At 40.7% G+C, this 18651-nt stretch overlaps 1 protein-coding gene across 1 annotated transcript; it reads right to left on the reverse strand.

Annotated features, from left to right (window-relative positions):
* Positions 1-1546: 1546 nt before the first annotated feature.
* LOC115355178 (chloride anion exchanger) lies at positions 1547-17518 on the reverse strand. Its single transcript, XM_030045884.1, has 21 exons — positions 17425-17518; positions 16537-16712; positions 16025-16164; positions 14995-15105; positions 14474-14634; positions 12862-13026; positions 12356-12508; positions 11681-11763; positions 10858-11005; positions 10628-10741; positions 8963-9040; positions 8781-8876; positions 7307-7413; positions 7052-7121; positions 6383-6475; positions 5677-5772; positions 4476-4703; positions 4312-4366; positions 3509-3654; positions 3313-3381; positions 1547-1764 (listed from the first exon to the last, which is right to left on the reverse strand). The coding sequence occupies exons 2-21, from the start codon at positions 16665-16667 to the stop codon at positions 1738-1740; spliced, it is 2271 nt and encodes a 756-aa protein (XP_029901744.1). The 5' UTR covers positions 16668-16712; positions 17425-17518; the 3' UTR covers positions 1547-1737.
* Between the last annotated feature and the right edge of the window lie 1133 nt (positions 17519-18651).

The following is an 18651-nucleotide window of genomic DNA, read 5'->3' on the forward strand; positions in this document are numbered from 1 at the left end:
GAGCTCGGGGGAAGGGGAAGGAAAAAGTTTGGAAAACAAGATCCCCTCAAGGAACCTTTGGACGTTGTTGTCCCAGTCAGTGCTCGTCAGTCCACCTGTATCTAATCTGCAACCTGTGATCTGTGATTGGTCTCATCTCTGCGTCCTTTTTGTCTTTGCTCCGTTCAATCATTAACCCTAACCACAGACGAGTGTCCACTGGCTGTTCGATTCTGCTGCAATTTTACTGTTCGTCCATATTTTATATCTCACCTGACACGCCCTTGTCAAAGAATTTGAACTGAACTGGTCCTCTTCTTTTCTCTTCTCTTCTCTTCTCTTCTCTTCGCGCTTCTCTTTCTCTTCTCTTCTTGCTTCTCTTCTCTTTTCTTCTCTTCTTTTTTCTTTTATTCTCTTCTTTCTTCTCTCCTCTAAGCTCTTCTCTAGCTTTATTTCTCTTCTATTTTCCTCTCTCCTCTTCTTTCCTTTCTTCTCTTCTCTGACATCTTTTCTTCTCTTCTCTATATTCTTCTCCTCTCCTACTTATCTTCAACTTCCTGTCATCTCTTCTCTTCTCCTCTCTTACTTTTCTTTTCTGTCTTCTTCTCTTGTCTTTCTTTTCCCCTTTCTTCTCGTCTCATCTCCTCTCTTCTCTTCTGTTGTTTCTTCTCTAACTTTTTTCTACATCTTTGCTTCTCTTCTCTTACCTTTCTTCACCCCCCTTCTCTTCTCTTCTCTTCTCTTCTCTCCTAATTATCTACAAATAGCTGTTAAGTCAGTTCCTCTTTGAAACTGATCACTCTCGTGTGTTTGAAGTTTGCTTAATGATCATGTCTAGATCAGTTTGTCAGTACTGTCTAGATCGAGGTTTTCAAGATGGGGCTCGGGGACCCCCAGGGGTCTTTCCAGGGGGGGTGTCCTAAACAAAACGAGGAATAATTTAATTTCACACTAATTAAATTCACTAGAAATTGTCAGAATGCAGAAAAACTATGAGGGATGATTTTAACATTTTCTTTGTCTGGTTTAATCTCACCATGATCTGTCAATGTTCAACTGTGATATCTGAACATGGCTAAGTAAACATTTAAACTTTTACAGCTCAAAGCAAACCAGAATATAAGGTTGAAAACCCAGGATCAGCCTTTAATTTGTAATCAAGGCTGGCACATTCACTGAAAGTAGCATACTAAAAAACTCTCATTTATCATAACTGACATGAAAATATCACACATAAAACGTAAAAAAAAATATATTTATATCTGAATTTGCAATTGAGGTAGATCTTTTCTACTTTTATTAAATGAAGAGTCATCAGTCTTTTGAGTCATAAAATAAAATTTAATTCTGTCAGTGCACATTCATTGTTTTTGACATTGCTTCTCTCCCAAACTGACAACATAACTTTAAAAACAGCTGTCTAAAAAAATCTCATTTATCTTAATCATCATGAAAATATAACACATAAAACATGTAAAATATATCCCAGCTATCTTTTCTACAAGTTCACTATGTACAGTATAAAATGCAAAAATGCCATGATTTTTTTTTTTTTTTTTTTTTTAGCTTTTTTACATTACAGTTTCATCTCTGAAAATAAATATCGTGTGTAAACTTGGATTTTTAGACTTAGAATCTCAAACAACAATATCTCGTAATTCATTGTGTAAGCATATTCTACAGGGATGAACTGTAATAACGTCCTTCGTTTGGCGCTCGGTGTTTTCTGACAGATGCCGTTGTCTTCACGTCCGCAAGTCAGAACCTGGTTTCTCCATCTGGTACCTGAGGACAGAGTTTGTGTTTCAGTCTGGTTTTACTACATTTGGGAAGTTTCATTCAAAAAAACAATACATGCAAATTACTTTCACAAAACGGTTGGAGCCACAAAAATACATAAACCGTTTACTGACAAAATGATGTCACTTTTACATTTTACAGAGTGAACAGTTCCTATTTTAGAGACTGAATGAAGAACTGCACATCATATTTTTCTTCCAAATGGCTGTAATGCACTTTATGTATATTTATTTGATTTGATTGGACTCTGTGTTTGGTTTGGACTCTGTTTGTGGACTTTGTTTCATTCCTGTTGCTCCCAGTATTTTCCTGGTGTTGTTTCCTTTGCCTTGCTGGGTGATGTGTGTGGTGGTTTCACCTGTGTCTCATTTACCTTGCCCACTTCCTCTCACCTGTCCTGAGTCTGTGTGATTATCCCTGATTGGTCTGTCCCCTCCCTCAGCCAATCCTCTGTGTTCACCTGTCTTGTGTTCCAGCTCCTTCCCCAGGTGAGTCTAGTTTCCCCAATTAGTTCCTAGTATATTTAAATCCTGTTTCAGTTCAGTTCTTTGTCTGGTTATTGTCTTTGCTGCTTTTTTTTTTTTTTTGGCTTCTGCTGCTCCCAGTGCTCCTCGAATTTCTCAAGTTCTTTGTGTTTCTTATTTTCTAGTTTTAGTGATCAAATAGTTTTACACCGGGTCCACTTTCTCTCCTGCACACGTGACACAGTGCACTTCACTAAACATGAGCACTTGGATGCACCATGTAAATGTTTAAAGTCCCTCTCTGCTCAAAAACGTGGTTATCTCATGTGTATATCCCAATAAAACCTCTGACTTTGAGTCTGCTGACTTGTATATGTAAAGTTTGGAGGTGGAAGTGTGTGTGCATGCCCCTAAAATCTGAGACGCAGCCGAACCCCGGGCCAGCTGGATTTGGTACATCGCTAATCTGACAGCAAATCGTCTTAACAAACACGGTGCTGCTTTGCATATCATCAGCAGTAGCTCCTCCAGTCGTGGTGCTGCACTGCAGATAGTGTTTAGTTTTCAAAAATACAACAAGACCAACATGAAGTGGCTGCTTCACATGAACAATATTAGTGTAACTAAGATATCTGCTGAATTTTATTCATGGTTAGATTATAAAATATGACATAATATTCATGACTGTTGTGGGATGGGTCTTCCTGGTTGTGTGAACAGAGCTCTGGTTACGAGCTGGAGTCACAGCAGGCAGTGGGGGTGGACGGGGCCTATTTGCATATTAATTGATTTGCACATTTGTGATGAGGGCGTGTTTAGAGTTGCACTTAAGGCATGGAAAAAACTAAAATATGTAATATTGATAAAAAGAAACTACTTACTTTTAGGGGCTTAATAAATGACTTTCATCTGTAGCTCCTGGGCATGTTTATGGAAAATTGGAATAGACCCGAATTTATGATTAACTGAGATGAGATTATAGGGAAGGCTGCCATTGCTCACTGAGTAACAAAACCATAATTCAGATGTTTTGTTGGAACAGCAGTGCATTACTTGATGAGTTACTTACACTTCTGTCTCTGCTCCTCCACCTGCCTCCGTCATTGAAGGGGTGGTGAACTGTGGCTGTTGTTACGACCTACAAAACAACATGAGGAGATAAATCTACATAATCATGGTAGTGGGGTAAAAACGTCATAATGTGTTATTTTTCCATCAGCTTAAAGATAGCATGTTACCGTTATGGTACGGTGTGTATGCAGTACCTTTGCTAACTCAGATTTCCTTTCTGTCGTCTCTGGATGTTTCTCGAGGATGTGCAGCATGGCGTCATGGATTGTCAGAAAGAACATGGAGGGCTGAATTTCGTCGTCAAAGAAGCCACAGTGGTGCAGCTTCTCCAGGATGTATGCTACGAAGGCAACAAAAACAAATGTATGTATATATTTTTGTTGTGGGACAAAAAAAAAAATCCATAAACAATAACTGCATCCTTCAAAATGTTTTTTTTTTCTTTCTTTTTTTTTTTTTAATAAGAGAAGAGCTCAAGAGAGACATGTTCAGCAATATTACAGCATTATATCTTCACAATAACTGGCACTGTCAATGTCACTGTCACTTTCTGTAGTCTTAACAAATTCCTAAATAAATGTACTTGTATCTCATTAAGCCAATAGTGGTGCTCTGTTAAGACAGTTATATCTCAAATGATAAAAAAAAAAAAAAACATCCATTTCTATGTCTATAACTATTTTTTGACTGGAATTGTAAGGTAAGAAAAATGAACACATTCGGGGAAGTAAATGAGGAAAAGTCAACATTTAACCAGTCCATATTTAACCTGACTTCTAAAGTTGTATTGTTTCAACAGTAAGACCTGTTTTTGTTTAAGATACTGCAGCTACTAACTTTTACTTTATATTCAACACTGAGTTTTGCTTTCATGCCGAAAGTAACTGAGTTGGCATGATGTTTTTGAAATAGTGGGTGTAACTTTCGGCTTCATAATAAATAGACATGGCTGACTGGAAACTGCATTCGGCTTATGTCGCGGTTTTCTCATACTCACTATCGCAAGACACAATGTAGACCTCAACTTCAACCCGGATCAGCTCCTTCAGCGCCTGCACGGAGATGTAAAAGAGAATAAGAGTTGAAAAATAAAGTCCATGCAGTCAACTATCTTTGCAGTCAACAAGTAACTATCTTTGCTGCTGTGAAGTGAAGCCTGACCGTTTTGAGTCCCTTCAGCGCAGAGATGTCCAGGAAGGAGACGGCAGCGAAGTCCAGGATCAGGCTGTGCAGTTCCACTCTGGGAACATGGATGTTGGCGGGAAGCTCGGCGTTCCAGTTGATCCGCACAGGAAGGTCCTTGAAGTCGGTGGGCAGGTCCAGCTCCTCCATGTTGCTCTCGTCTTCTGACTCCTTGATGGGTCCACACGATGTGTTCAGGAAGCCTTTCTGTAATGGCAGCATGTTATTTATTCATTTATTTATCTTCTCCACGTAATGCAGATTAACACAGACTCCTGTGACTGCTACATTTATTAATTTAATCCACTCATTTGTGTCCATGGACAGGAATTGTCCATTTTCTTGTGCATATGGAACACAAATCTGCCTTTTTGTGCATATTTACAAGAATTTAATTTGTATCTATGAACAAAAATTTTCCTTTACCGCAAGTGGCTAAAACCACTTCCAGAAGAGCATCATTTGAGTAGCTTTAGCTGCCAAAAATGTATATCCAGGAGGGGAAAGGTTAGGGTTAGGAACCAAAACCAGAAACTGGACATGCTCTCAGTCACATTATTAAAATAAACACCAGTGTTGCCTCAGATTTGAGTCTGATTTTCATATTGATTGTCCCATCCTTCCTCCCATAATGGACTTTGTGGCTGTGTAATATCTCATGATATGTGGAACAGGCATGAAATATACTTCCAATTTAAGTACTTTACTCTCAAAGTCAACTGTCACAATTCATGTGCATGGACACAAATTTATAGAAATTTTCATGCAAACTGCCATGAGACCAGGCTGTCTCATAGATAACAAATGGCGGTAGATTCGTCATACACAATCACCAGGCATAAAGACTTTTTGAATTTTGATTGAAAATTTGATTTAAACATTACTCAGTGTAGCCTACTGAGCAGCGAAAAAAAAAAAGCTTGCTCCCATGTCCACTTTTTAAACAAAGAATCAGTAATAAATACACAGAATATCTACATGATCCATAATAAACAGATTAGGTTTTGATTGTTTTTGAGTAGTAACTCATCTCTCAGCGGCACCAACAGTGTTGCCAAACCAAAAGAGCCATGCGGTCACAGTGGCAGCGTCACTTTTTATGGCCACGATGTTAAAGCGCTGGCACAGTGACAGTGTGTGCAGAGGTCGTCGCTTTAAGAGGTCAGAAGTCGATACTCACCGACGTCCACTGCAGGTCTCCTTTCTTCAGAAGTTTTCGGATCATCCTCAGGGCTTTGTTCCTCTTTCTCAACACTCGCAGCGGGTTAAATCCGATCTAATGAGACACGCGTGCACGACATGTGAGAGATCAGATTTGTGAATGAACCCAAAACAAACATGTTATAAAGACTTAAACGATTTGTGGTCATGATTTCAGGTAATTTCATGACCTACCTTCATCACTTTTTGTTTTTTCTAATTCACTATGGTTAATGTGCAATTAGGAGCCAAAGGTGGGCAGCATCTGACTGTTATACCAACATATATGACTACAATGTCAGTTTCTTCCATTCAAAAATTGATCAGTTTCATTATTCCCAACACTTTGACCACTGCCAGTTTGCCGAGTGGTTGCCCTAACTCTGTCTGTGCGCCTTTAAATGTAACTGGGTCAAGCAGCGGAGTGTGTGACAGGCTTATAAACTTATCTTTTCCGATCGGCGTCTGTTTATGCAACAACCTTTAAAAGTTTATTTGGTTACTGCTAATGGCATTTTCCACTCTTATTTTGCAACGCTGGCAAGTTTTCCAGCGCTGACAAGCCAAACGGAGCTCAGTGTCGAGTCCTTTGGAAACGAAAAAGTAAAAGTTTTCTATAAAGTCATTAAAGGCCGCAGTAATGAAAACAGAAGACAAGGCATTCGTGCAGCCGTATTGATACTTACAGCCTCGACCAGCTTGCTCCTGAAAAACTCAATGTTGGCAAAGAAGATGGGTGAGGGTATCCTGAAGATCTTCACTCCCTCTGGCTCATATATCTGCAAAGACAGCATGTTTAAAATAAATGCACCAGGGCAGAACGTAATCTCACTATACCCAATTTCTTTCCATAGTCATGATAAAGAATGTCTAAAGCCGCTGGATAAAACCATTCGTGACTTCATCCCTTTCAAAATGTGTCTGTCCCAGTCATTTGTCCTGCTGTAACTAACACGCTAGACACAGAATGACACACAGCACTGGCCCATCACTGTCCTGCGGGGCCGCATGTGGACCACGGGCCGGACTTTTAGTATCTACACCATAAGAGAGCCAGGCAGTGATGCTTTTGGGGATTTACAAGGAAACTGAGACACATTTTGGACAAATTAACGTTAAAAGCAGAGGCACTGATTCCACCACACATCCTTAATTAATGGATGTTTTGATTCTCACTCATTCTTTCTTTATGCTAACTCTTAGAGAATGAATGAATGAACGAATGAATGAGATTGGCCTAATTGTTATATTACTGGGGACCGACAGGAGACTCCCTAAGGACCTCTGGTGGTGCCAGGACCCCTGATTGGGACCCAGTGGACTACCTGTAAATATGCACAATCAAGTCGACTTACGCTGACATAGTCCTTTCTGTCTTTGTAGATGTCAGTTCCCTTGATATTAGCCAGGACGCTGCAGCGGGGGCTAAAAGACGAAGATGTGGAAATTTTAGTGACAGTACTTTGAATATGAAACAATCAACTAGACAAACTTTGCTTAAAAAAAAAAAAAAAAAAGCAAGAAAATTTTATTTGGTAAAGACAGCAAGGCCAAATTGTGAAAACACAAGCGAGTCAGCGTAAAAACGGATTTAAATATGTGATACTGACAACTGAGTCCTGAGGACGACGGTGAGCAGCTCCACCCCGAGGCCAGCCGCCAGCCCGAGATCCAGTCCCAGCAAGATGGCCGCCAGACACGTCAATATCCACACAACCTGGACAGGAAGACTTTTTTTATGATTTTATTTTACTGTCTCGGTTTACCGCTCGGTGCCGTGAAGTCCTTTATGCCAGTATGAAAACAGCTATAAAAATAAACTTGACCTGACATGACACCGAGAATGGAAAGAAACAAAAAGCGTTAAAAAACGGAGTAAACAGGATTCTACTCACATTTTTGAGGTTGTTTTTTTTTTCTCTTTATTTTAAGCTGGACAGGCAAGTTTATTTTAGTTGTTTGATTTTTTTTTTTTTTTTTTTTTTACCTATTGCCTCATAGCCCAAAACCACCACAATACATCTGTGAGGAGCTTATTTTCCAACCTGAACTTTATCTTGGGACAGTAATGATTGTTTTGTAAATTGAAAGATGATTAAAAAAAAAAAAAGTCAGCGCTTCTGATTGCAATTAGCAGCACCCACTCTGACAAAACTCTCATTAGCATATTACCACCCTCGTGCAAGTTTTGTCATTTTCATATATTTGCCCTCATATATTTTACACACTTCATAGATGGGCATGTTTCCACGACCTTGAAGCCAAACGAGTGCATGCCTGAGCCAGTAAGGCATCTCAGCAGGGTTATTTTTTTTTTTTTTATCAGCGTACACCTCTTTATTGTCATAATGTGACTTTTCTATTTGTTCTTTATTGTCATAATGTGACTTTTCTATTTGCGTTAGTTACAGAGCGCTGGAAGGGATGGGGCGCTGTGCCAGAGACTAACTTTTATCAGTGTTGTTGCACTTCCTACTGTTGGCCTGAAGAGGTCAGTAAAGTCCTTAGGTCACTTAAAACCCCCTCAGTATTTATTTATCCAGGGAATTTACCGCACATCTGCAGTCTCCTACTTTTGGCCACAAGGGAAGTGAACGTCACAAGCCCACTTCTGTAACCTGTTGGCTTATCCTGGGGTCATTTTTTTTCAAAGCTTTTAATCTGGATCAAAATGTTTTTTCCTGTTCAGGATGAAACTGATTGTCTAATAGTGACCAAGTTTTTCTACACACTGCCAGACTTCTAAAATTGGATCTGGAGTCTTTTTAATATCCCTTTATCTGTCCATCTGTTGGACATATAATAATGAGCTTGGTAATGAAATTGAAACCCCCAGCAAACTCTGAAAATTTGCTGATTTTCTGGTTTGGAATTTATCAAGATTGTTGCCTTGTGTTTTTTTTTTTTTTGTTTGTTTGTTTGTTTTTTTTTTAAAGGTAAAGACTGCATTTAATCCTGACTAAAGGCTGGATTGGATTACAAAATCCTTGTCCAAATCTTCAGGATCAGAAACTTTGTATTTCGTTCTCAAAAATCCAGTTTTCATATTTAATCAGATCACGTTTATCCTGGGGGATAACTTACACAGTCTGGCTTGTCCCTCCTCCACAGGTACGGGATGTCGTTGAACTGCATCAGCATGCCCTTCAGGTTGACGATGACCACAGCGCCCAGCACCGACTGTCAACACAGAGGTCAAAGGTCAGATTGTCATCAATCTGAGGACTGGTCACTAGAATAAAGCCATGCGAGAGTCTGAGGTTCACCTTCGGAAGCGGCTCCAGTAGGAATCCAATGGCCAAGGTGACGATCATCACGATTATGGCGGACAGCAGACCGGCCACCTGAAACAGACAGAGGGGAAGTTGGATCAGCAGAAGAAGAGAAATGCTGCGTTGTCTCAAAATGACATGATGACACGCTCACTGAGTAAAAAAAAAAGTTGAAGGCTCAGTTTGCAAGATCAGAGACGCTTGTGTTTTGCAGAACATCAGTGCATTTAGTCTTTAATGCTGTGTATTAGCCTCCAAAATAAAAGCTTTACCTTTTTTTCTAAACAGAGAACACCTTGGATTTTCCTGCCCTTTAACTCCGTCCTTCTTTAGATAGATTATTTACTTAAATTCTCAAAGTATTTATTTATGTTTGCAATCAGGACAATTGGGAATATAAATTATTTGAGATAGAAGTTATTTGACCGGTCTAGATTTTGTGTAAATTCACATAAATCCTTCACTTTCAGAGGAAACTTTTCTCACAATTCAAAATGCATATCTGTTTAATTCTAGTTTATGACCCTTACAAATGTTAAAAAAAGAAACTGCTTACAGTATCAGGATGTGTGTGCAAAGATGTCACGTCAGAAAATACAATGTCCAAACACTAGAGGGCGATGGTATGAAAAATTATGAGGGAACACATTTGTTTATTTCTTTGTTTTTGACTGCTGGCTGCTGCTGAGACGATTATATGTCAATAAAAAGTTATGAAATCATCAGGTCAGTGGTGTGAATAGATCCATTCAGGATCTGGATTACCTAATCTGTATGTGCAACAAATAGTCCAGAGACACCTTCCATCATCTCCTCTACATTTGTACTGACAGTATAAGTCATTAATTTACATTTCAGTTCAGGCTTGAGTCCTGTACTGAAACCATTTTGTCTGACATCTTGAACTTGTCTTTGTCTCTCAAGCCTTATTTGATGCTGACTTGACTTTTTTCTGTCTATCTAACAATTCAAAAATGAGTAATTTTGTCAATGTTTAGATTATTTTTCCATAGAAGCATAAAAAAAAATCAAGGAATTTTACCCGTAGACACCATTTTATGTAATAATCCTTAAACTTCTGCACATCAATTGGCCAAAAATCTGAGGATTAACTGTTTGAATGTTTAAAGTTTATAGTAGACAGCTGATCATAAATAGGGTTTCTATTTATGCAATAGACTGCTATCCATCCATCCATTTTTCACTGTTTTTGTTTTTAGTTGCTTGGTAATGTATTATGCTTTATTTTGGACAGTTTATTATTATATTTTTATATTGTTTACCTCAGGGAGTGTGAAATCAATTTACTCCTCAAATTGTCGTTTATGCTCTGGTTGTAGCAGCTTCATTTCATGTTGTTTCATGCGTTGTGAATTTTACATTGTTTGTGTTTCCCATGGGGACGGCAGGAAGACTAGCAACCTCTTGCAGAAGATATTTGTGATATGAATGAAGAATAAAGAATATTTTTGCATTTGGAAGGCACTGAAGTATGTGGTTTATTGGCTGATTAGATCTCGGTTTACTCTGGTCTCGATCTTGGCCTGAACGTGATTTTGACCTCAACTGGAGTCGGAGCTGTTAAGAGTTTTTGACCTGGACTCGTCTGACTCGTCACGTGAGAGGAGCAGCTGAAAGTGAACAGATATGTCGGTTCACCTGAGTCTTGCCTCCTGTGCTCTCCTGCACGGCGCTCCTGGAAAGCGCCGTACTCGCCGTGAAAGACTTGAAAGAGGCTCCGAAGATGTTGCTGACCCCGAAGGCTATCAGCTCCTGCAGGTGAGTTAAAGAGAAAACACATCTTATCACCCGGGTCATGTAGGACCCTGATTAAACCTGTCACACTAACCTAATTCAGACTCAGCTGACGTTACGGCGTGGTAAAGCACCTGGTTTCCGTCAATGGTGTAATCATGCTTGACAGAATAGACCTTTGCCACAGAAAAAGCCACAGCAAAACCCACGATGGCCATAGGAAACGCTTCGGCCACAGTCCCCTGGAGGATTTGCAGGTTTGGGGGTGCCGGAGACTCGTACCTGCAGACGATGACACTCTGTTAACGGTGCATCTACAAAAGTATAAGTGATTAATTTACTAATAATTTACTTCAAAATTTGTGGTGTTGTTTCTGTCCACATCACATGCAACATGAAGTTTTTGGCATTACTAAAAAGCCATCATTATAATAACAAAATCCAGTCTTTGCTGATGAAACACACTAATCACATCGGGGAAAAATTAAGTTGAAATGATTAAACTGCTTTTCTAAAGTAGTTTTTCTTTCCATTTCTTCTTTTTCAATTTTAAATTAGATTTAGGTCAAGTTCTTGCTACATGATCATAAAAACAAAATTTTCACAACTGAACAATTTTACATTCATTGCAGCATTTACGTCATGGTAGATAAGCTTTCACCACTGATGCTGTGTGTTTCAAAATGTGATTACAACAGTTGTGTGTTGGTTATTTAACTGATTGGTTTAATTGATTGGGGTTTCTGTTACATATGAGAGTCTTACCTGACCCTAGTTGTTGATTAATAGGTGTGAAATATGTTAACGTAGACACGTTATTTTTGCAGATAAAGACACTTGGCTTTTCTGAACTGTCTAATTCTGTTCAGTTAACTCTGATGGGTGTGGATTTACAGAAACATGCAGCTTAAATTAACATTAACGATATTGCCGTGTAGATATCGTAAAACGTCTTACCCCTGGGGAATGTGGCCAACAACATCGATGCCAAATCTTGTCTTGAAGTCGAACGCGTACGAAATCCCACACACAATGACAGTCTGGTCAAAAAACAACAACAAAAAAACAATTTTAGATATTCCTGATTTATAAAATTAGTTTCCGTACAAGAAATGTTAACAATCTCTTGGTTTACAGAATGCTTTGCCTTATTATAGCTAATGAACGTTAGCCCTCTAGCAAGTGAACTAGTGAGCTAGCCACTAAAAATACTTGGTTAAGATTAGAAAAAGTTCATTATTATGGAAAGGTTTGTTGTAAAGGTCGGAGTTAAGCTTATGAAACATTTCTAATGTTAGTTGGTTAATATTGGGAAAATATTGGGAACATTTTGCTAATATTAGCTAGCTACCGTTAGCAACCTAAAAACACTGCAGCAGCTTGGACGTGAACTCGGGTCGGCTGAGTGAAAGTTGTGTCGGACTTTGTTGCTCTGTTAATACTATTTACAGGGCTGCTAGAGGTCGTTTAACTTTAACTAAACGTAACTATGGGCCGTAATAACCTGCTGTACAAAATTAAGACAATCTCTGAGTATTAATTCTTTGATTTACAAAAGGTTAATAGTAATTGTGAGGCACCAGTGTCGTAAACAATCAGGACATCTGTGCAACAACCTGCAGATCTGCTCACCATGATAACCTCGATGGGGATGGGCACTGGCAACTTGGATTTGAATCTGTCGTTTATCTCCTTCACGATGAACACCACCACCATGATCACGATGGAAATCACCACGTCACATGGGTTGGTCTGGCCGATCTTTCCAAAGATGTACTCCAGTGTCTGAAAGAAAAGGGAAGTTTTGCAAATTATCATTGTGAACTTGTTTAGCCTACTGTCATGTTGGGTAAGCAAACACGAGAGGTTTCTGCTCCTCATTTATGGTGTCCTTAAAGGCAGACCATGCAGTTTCAAATGGGAGTTTAAGGATGTTAAGAATAAGGGATATGCCAATAACCAAGACCAATAACACACAGAATTAATGTTACACTTTGGGTTGTAATGGGGTAAAAGAGTTGCCCTGAACTCCAGAGGCATTTCTAAGTTGTTTTGTTTGGAGAACTGTCTGTCATTCATCACACTTATATCATAATAAAGTGGGGTGCCCTACCCTTTGAAACTGCCTTTCAACTTACATATATGATGGAGAGCGGTCCACTGAAGCCTGGGACCTCCAACCCCAAAACAAACTTGAGCTGGGACACCAGGATGTGGATGGCGGCCGCGGTGGTGAAGCCGGACACCAGGGTGTCGGACAGGTACATGACGACGAAACCCACCTGCAGGACTCCCATGGTGAGCTGGAGGAAGCAGAGGAATGATGATGTGATGACGTGATTCTGTACGGATCCTGAACTGGATCCATGCAGGTCAGGATCTGCTGAGGTTTCACTGAGCTGGGATGGACATGTTTGACCCTGACTAACCAAGACAAGCCCGGTCTCATGACTGTTTGTGGTATAGTCACGAAAACTGAATCTATGAATGTGTGTCCACAGACATGAATTGTCCACAGACAGCACAGCTTTAAAAGTAATGTATTTCAGCTGGAAATCTCACGCGTGGCCATTAGGGGGAAGGCAGGGTGGTAGATGGGTCAATCAACACGACTTTCACCTGAGTCTGAGGTGACACCAGTGCTTGTTTTCATAGAGACCGTGCCCACTTTCTGGGTTTGGTGCCCATACTAAAGTGGTTCTGGTAAAGGAAAACTCATGTCAATGGAAACTAATTTAATATGTGTCCATTTGCACGAAACAAAAGGACAATTGGTGTCCATTGGCAAGAATATTTAGATGAAATTTTGTGACTATTGCACAAACTCCTGTGAGACAGGTTTAACCACATCCAATAAAGGAAAATGTGTGCTCAAGTAAACTAATTTGGTCTGTGGCCATATGTGTGTAAGACCTTTTCCAGCCAATTGTTTTAGCAACTTCCAGTAAAGGAAAAATGCCAGTCAAGGAAAACTAGTGCTCCCATGAGACAGGTTTAGCCATTTCCTAAAAGGAAAATTCTTAATCTTAATACAAATGACTGACGTGCACAAACTGCAATCCTCAACCTGTTTACATTAGAGCTAAATACAGCTGTCACTCCTTATTTTAGTGCTTAAACTTAACATTATGATTTCTACAACACCAACCATAGCTGCCACCAGTTTCCATTCAGACACACTTGAAGTTGACGTGCAGCGATAAAACAGGACACACAGCAGCACGTCTTGTTATGTCTTCACAGCGTTCACACATGCCCGATGGTGTGTGTGCAAACACAGAACATGACCGACCCCGGTTAATGAATTTGGTGCCTCTGTCTGAAACTGGACCATCTCGCTCGAGGACGTTTCAGCAGGACCGGCGCTTGCTGCCACATGGACCTTGAACTTGGTTTGCAGCAGAATACTTTTACGTTATTATAAAGCGGGCTTGCCTAGACCATATTGATTTTTAGAAGCGAGATCTTGTTTGGATTTGATTCATCTGTTTTGTGTACCCACTTGATATTTTCGATTTAAAGTGATTTGAGCTAATAATTGCCCACTGGGTCTCCATTGCAGTCCTGACTGGCCTGGAAGAGGCTGTCCTGTCTTTGGGGTCCTTCCTTTGTGGGGTTTTTTTTTGAGGGTTTTTTTTGTCAATTATGAGGGCTCTTTGTGACTGTGTCCGTGATTTAGGCCACAACTTAAACTTGAACCTCAGTTAGATGCAGGTGCGTGGGTGAGCGATTTGGGCGGCTGAATTTTACCTGCATCAAACCCGTGAGGAAGGTGACCGAAGACGCCACCAGCACTCTCTGCTCATCTCTCGTCAGGCCCTCGAACCCCGTGATGTTGGCTGGCGGACCCTGATCTGGGACCAGCCTGGTGACCACGGCGCCGATCATCAGACACAAGACCGGGAACGGACCTGGAGAGAGAAGAGAGAGACAGAGACAGACAGAAAGAAAGAGGGAGGGAGTTCACACTGAATGACTTTGGCAACGCATAACTTTCTCTTGTTCCCAAAAATGCAAGGGGAAAAATAGACTGAAATAATGAGAAAGAAAAAGAAAGAAGTGTGAAAAACAGACAGACAAAGAAATTAAGACTAAAAGTCAGAGAGAGAGAGAGAGAGAGAGAGAGAGGCAGGGGGTGATTGAAAGAGAAAGGGCAAAGGATAAAGAGTGGAATAAATGAGTGTAAGAGTGATAAAGAATGAGTGAACACCCACCCACCCACACACACCCACACACCCACACACACACACACACACACACACAGGCCTTACCCACTGAGATGTGTCTGGAGGTGCCCAGGAAGAAGTAGGTGACGACAGGGAAGAAGGCGGAGAAGAGGCCGTACCAGGGCGGCAGCGAGGCGAGCAGGCAGTAAGCCAGACCTGAACGCAGCACAGCATCGACACGTTTACACGACGCTTTACAACCCTCCTGTTTTCATGACCTCGGCCTAGAACTGAGGCACAGGGCGCTGTTTTCTGTCCCAGCTGCCCTGCCGCACACCGTTGGCACAGATCACACAGCACTTATCAATTCTGTTTATCATAGCGCCTATCAATAAGTAAGGTTATTTATTATTGTAACCTGCCACCTGAAACTGGGACAAAAGCAAAACACTGTAATAAACAACTATAAATATGAAAAAGAAACTAAAGCTGCACCAAAACTGTCTTGTCTGCTTGTAAGACTGTAAAATAAAATGAGAATATACTAGAATTTGTAAAAACAAAAGAACATAAAACAAAAAAAACATGATGCTTTATCGTGAATTTTAATTATAGCGGCACCATGAGGCCAGTGTAATATTTTGAGCACCAGCGCACAGCACCGAAATCAATCCTACCTCCATGTTTTGTCAAAATCAGACTAGTATACTCTGATTGGTCACATTATGATTGAATAATAGCGCCCCCGTTAGGTCAATCAGGGTCATTTTTAAGAATCTGAGCGCAGTGCAAAGTCGCATCATTTCTCCAAGCTTTGTTTAGGTCAGACTTCATGTATCTGAGATGTTTGAGATATTTTGCAAGCACCAATAAGGTTAGATTTGCGGATGTTGATATCTGCTGTAATTTCTCATGTCAGTTTTTATCTTTTTATATCTTTGTTTCAGTCTTTCGGGTGAAGTGGAGATAAAAGCTGAGGTGCTACTTTTCCCCTGTGTATGTGATTTTTGATACCCCACCATCCCCCCATAACAATAATAACAACAACAGTAAAAGATTAAAAAAGGAAAGAATTGAAACCTTGGGCCTTTGATTCAGTAAATGGTGAAACTTTTCCAGGTGTAGATATGTTTACCTTGCAGGACGGCCACCAGCCCGGTGCTGATGCCAGACACAATGTCACTGAGCAGCCACTCTTTGATTCGGTAAATTCTCATCCAGCCGATGATGGGCAGAAGAGAGAGAGCTGCATTCTTGGCACGTTTGGCATCACATCTTAAGAGAGAAACATAAAAAATCATGTCAAATACTGATGCAAAATCTAGGCAACATGAAGGAGATGGTGCTCGTTTCTAGATTAGATTTATGTTTTGGGATGATTTTCTTAAACTAAAGACAAGAAGAAAGGACAGCATCAGAAAAGATAATTGATAATCTCACACATACTATAAAACATGCAACCAAACATGCAAAATAAACGTGCCACAATGTTCTGCAGCTAATATAGTTTTACCCACAGGTTCAACTTATCCCACTTTCCCATATTAAAATCCCTAGACAGCACACTTGCACAGTTAATTGTCAGATAATATCACATGAAATCATAAATGCACCATTTAAAAGCCCAGCATGTTGAGTGCTCCTTACGTGAAGTACTCCTTCAAGTGGTCCAGCAGGGTTTTGCGGTGCCTGTAAATCTTCTCGTGCTCCTCTGAAAACGCGTCCTCGGAGTACAGCGGCCTGGTCACCACATACTGCCTGGCTGTCGGTCGCATCATCTCGCCTCTGCTGCTGGTGGACTGGTGCGGCCCGTCTACGTGGCTCTGAGATCCGTTAATGACATTATGTTAGGAGGGGGATTGTGCCCTGCCTTTTGAACGTCACTGATCAAAGAAAATTAACAGCCAACAACAAAGGCCCAGGCCCGGCTGCAGCCAGGCCGGCGGTGACATGCACCGTCCTGGGATGAGGTTTGGAGGAAGACTGGCGGCTCTGACCTCACTCCATGAGCTCTGAGTTTCCCTAAAATTCCCCTTAAGTAGCTTCAAAGTGAGACAAAACATTTTTCCATTTTGTGCAACACTGCCACATGCATATTCTGTATCTGCTGGTTGCACTGAAGCTCCATCACACTTACATTGAGTGAAATATTCAAACCCAAGACACCATTGTTTTGCTGCTGCAGCATTACATCAAACGGAAAATATCTACATGTCTTGTGCATCATTTTAGACAAATTTCCCTGTAATTCAGCGGGCCATGTTTGGTATCTTTGGAAACTTTGGGATCGCCACCACAATTTAAAATAAAATTCTGTGTGTTTTAACAAAGCTCACACACACTGCATGTGTTTGTAATGATGAACCCCCTGATGGGACCGGCAGAGGAAACAGCCATCACTGCAAACCCTGTGTTGTTTTAATCTTAGCAACAGAAATACATCACCTTTCCATGACTTTTCCAAGACTCGCTTTCTGTGCAAAACCTGTTTTTAGAGCTCTAAAATCACACAAAGAAATAAGACTTTATAGTTACATTTAGCAGCTTGTCAACCCTCCAAAATACGTTGGCCCCCTCAAGTGTTCGGGCTGTCCCGGCAGGATCCAACGATGTGAAGTGAAAGCACAGCCAGAAACTTAGAAAATGTGCCAATTTGTTTTCCCAGTGACCTGCATATCCTCCAGGAGTTTCTCACACATACCTCACAGCGTCTTATCTGTCGCAAATCCAAAGTTTCCAGTGCCTCCGAAAAACGTTCTCTCTCCTCTTCTTCTCCTCCTCCTCCTCCTCCTCTTCTTCCTCCAGTCCTTGGAGATCAACTGGGAGCTCGGACAATGTCGCCATCCATAAATGCCATTTCTGCCTCTTATCACGACTGTAATTATTAACAGCAATTACGTTCAAGTCTTCCCTTCGCACACTGCTTGAACACGCCTGCCTTATCCTTGACCATTGTTCTTACTGATATCTATAACTCTAACTTTCAGTGGAGGCTTCCCACCCCCGAAGAGCATGCGGGTGACATTGTTGCCGATGGGCAGGATGGGGAGGATGTGGACAGGACGGACAGTGCTGATTGTTATGAAGTGGAAATCAAGTAGCTTTTCAGGAGGGAAGCGCCGGTAAAAGGTTGGCCGTGGCGCTCTGATGTGCACTTCAAGACCAAAAATAGTTGATTGGTGGAGAAGAACAGTTTGAGGGTTTGGGGTGTGACTGAGAAGAAGGGGAAACCACTGCAACGAGCGAGGAGTTTGATCCAGTTTTCGATAAGAAAGCCCTGAAATAAACACTCAAAAATGGTGCAAAACACATCAGGGGTTACCAGTTTTCCTTGCAAATACATTACAATAATACTAAGGATAAGGATTATAATAATAATAATGGATTACATTTATATGGCACTTTATTTAAGGACATGAATCATATGTGGTTTTGAAATACTGACTTTATCAATTTCAGGGGGTAGATTTCCCCACTATAAACAGATGTAATAAAACTTGGAATGAAACCCTTTGAGTGTGAACACACCCTGAATCAATACCAGTAATAACAAATGAACCGTAAGTGCGTGGATGTGTGTGTGAGGGGGTTGCTCACTGTTCTGGTTTCAGTACAAATCAGCTGGAATGTAAACATTGCAGGAAAAGTGTGTGAATGACCTTATCGAAGTGTCTGGTCAGATTTAAGCGGAGGTAACGTCTGGCCTGCTATTTATCTTGGATCGAGCACAGTTCAGGCCAGGTTCATGGGAAATGTGTGTGT

Source organism: Myripristis murdjan, chromosome 23 (genome assembly GCF_902150065.1).
Source record: "Myripristis murdjan chromosome 23, fMyrMur1.1, whole genome shotgun sequence".
In the NCBI taxonomy this organism is placed as follows: domain Eukaryota; kingdom Metazoa; phylum Chordata; class Actinopteri; order Holocentriformes; family Holocentridae; genus Myripristis; species Myripristis murdjan.